At 41.0% G+C, this 2,084-nt stretch overlaps 1 protein-coding gene across 1 annotated transcript; it reads left to right on the top strand.

Moving 5' to 3' along the window:
- The first annotated feature begins 273 nt into the window (after nt 1-273).
- twist1b (twist family bHLH transcription factor 1b) lies at nt 274-1,680 on the top strand. The gene is made up of 2 exons (XM_054622034.1): nt 274-1,084; nt 1,316-1,680. The coding sequence occupies exon 1, from the start codon at nt 288-290 to the stop codon at nt 1,056-1,058; it is 771 nt and encodes a 256-aa protein (XP_054478009.1). The 5' UTR covers nt 274-287; the 3' UTR covers nt 1,059-1,084; nt 1,316-1,680.
- The last annotated feature ends 404 nt before the right edge of the window (nt 1,681-2,084 follow it).

Here is a 2,084-nt window from a genome sequence, read left to right as displayed (position 1 = left end):
TTGAACTTAGACGCACAAAAGCAAGGCTGTTACAATGTGTTCATTTAGATCATATTGTGCTGTTTTTTAAACGTGATTCGTTTCGGAGGCCCAATAGCACACATGCATAATGAGACAATTTACAGCTCGCTTTATGTGAACTTCTGATAAAAATCATATTTGAGTCATGATGATTTATATTATAATGTTTTTTTGTTTTTTTTTGTAATAATGATGTTAAATAACAGGTTCCTCAGTTGTCTCTTCTGACTCTGACTTGCTGTTAGGAGTTCCTGATAGTTCCTCGGATGCTCCCACCCCTTACGCTTCACGCAATTCATCTTCTCGACCAATCGTGTCCCTCCCCAAAAAGTTTACGCCATGCAGCCTATAAGAACTGCCTAAGTTTCTCAAGTATCAGAAAAAGACTTGTCCTCCCAGGAACCCATCTATGGATACTTTGGTGTCTCCAAAGCCACACAGACGCACAGGTGGACCAGCTCAGTGACTTCCATGAGAGGGGAAACCAGTTCTTGGACACTTTCTTGCCACCGTCTGCCCAAGTGGAGATGTCTGAGGAAAATCTGGGGGAAGAGTCGAGCAGCTCCCCGGTCTCTCCTGTGGACAGCCTGAGCAACAGCGAGGGGGAGTTGGACAGCAGACAGCCGAAGAGGTGTGGGAGGAAGAGGAGACCGAGCAGGAAAAACGGGGAGGACTCAGATAGCCCGACCCCTGGGAAAAGAGGGAAGAAGTCCAGCAGCAGCAGCCCCCAGTCGTTCGAGGACCTCCAGTCTCAGAGGGTCATGGCCAACGTCCGAGAGCGACAGAGGACTCAGTCTCTCAACGAGGCGTTCACATCTTTGAGGAAGATTATCCCCACTTTGCCTTCAGACAAACTCAGCAAAATACAGACCCTGAAACTTGCAGCCAGATACATCGACTTCCTCTACCAGGTGCTGCAGAGCGACGAGCTGGACGCCAAGATGTCAAGTTGTAGTTATGTGGCCCATGAGAGGCTCAGCTACGCCTTCTCAGTGTGGAGGATGGAGGGTGCCTGGTCCATGTCAACATCTCACTAACATCTGGAGAAATCATGCCCTAAATGGTAGGCTTGGGGGTTTTTTGGGGTTTTTTTTTCCAGTTTAAAAACGCATGATTCAAGTAAAATGTAAAAAAAAAATGAAGAAAATTGTTATTTAATGGATGTATCCAAAAATGATGCAACCAAAGTATGTCGTGGACTTCTCTGCACAGTTTAATAATAATAATAATAATAATAATAATAATAATAATAATAATAATAATAATAATAATGAATGCATTGTCTAACCTACAGGTGACTGCTGAATATCTACTTATCACATTCTGACGGGACAAATCTGGAGTCCAATGCTGGATACATGGGATCACTATTTAAACCAAAGACGGCAGAAGTTCTGGGGGATGATTTTTCTTTGCAGAGGCCCGACGTGTAGCTCCATACACTCCCATTCTGACGACGAATGCTGAAAATATTGTGTTGGTTTTTAAGGAAGAGACATTTCTAATGCATGTGTTGTTTCTGTGGAGGGTCAAAGTGTCAAAGCAGTTGTGAGACTGTCAACTGGTGGTGCAGCTCACATTATAGACTGTGTGGATCTAACCTGTGCAAAAAAAAAAATTCAGAATACATTTATTTATTTATTGGTGAAACGTGTTGCATTGAGGAATCGATCCTGTGTCTCAAATACAACATATATTCCTATTTTTTACTACTTTGTTGTTTGTAAATGTTTGTATATGTTTTGCATTAAAGAAAATGACCATTAAAGTGTTTGCCTTTGACTTTCTTTTTTTTTTTTTTTGCAAACTTAATTTAATTGTTCATGAGGCCAAAACATTTGGTGCGCAACGTAAATGTTACATTAGATTAAATAACTTGCATGCATGAATCACGTGGCCTGTACTTCACATCAGATTTAATGACAAAAGCTTCCACTTTATCTCCAGTCACTTGGGAAAACAGATGGAGTTATTATTGGCTTGAGCAAAAGCGTTGGGGGAAACATGCAGTGATTTTTTTTTATATATATATATATATATATATATTGTTACATATCCAAAAG

This window comes from Anoplopoma fimbria, chromosome 20 (genome assembly GCF_027596085.1).
Source record: "Anoplopoma fimbria isolate UVic2021 breed Golden Eagle Sablefish chromosome 20, Afim_UVic_2022, whole genome shotgun sequence".
Classification (NCBI taxonomy): Eukaryota; Metazoa; Chordata; class Actinopteri; order Perciformes; family Anoplopomatidae; genus Anoplopoma; species Anoplopoma fimbria.
The sequence above is the reverse complement of the archived record's forward strand: the minus strand, read 5'-3'. Positions and strand labels throughout refer to the sequence as shown.

Coding starts and splice junctions, on each gene's coding strand:
- twist1b (XM_054622034.1), top strand. CDS start 288: ATGCTCCCACCCCTTACGCTTCACGCAATTCATCTTCTCGACCAATCG.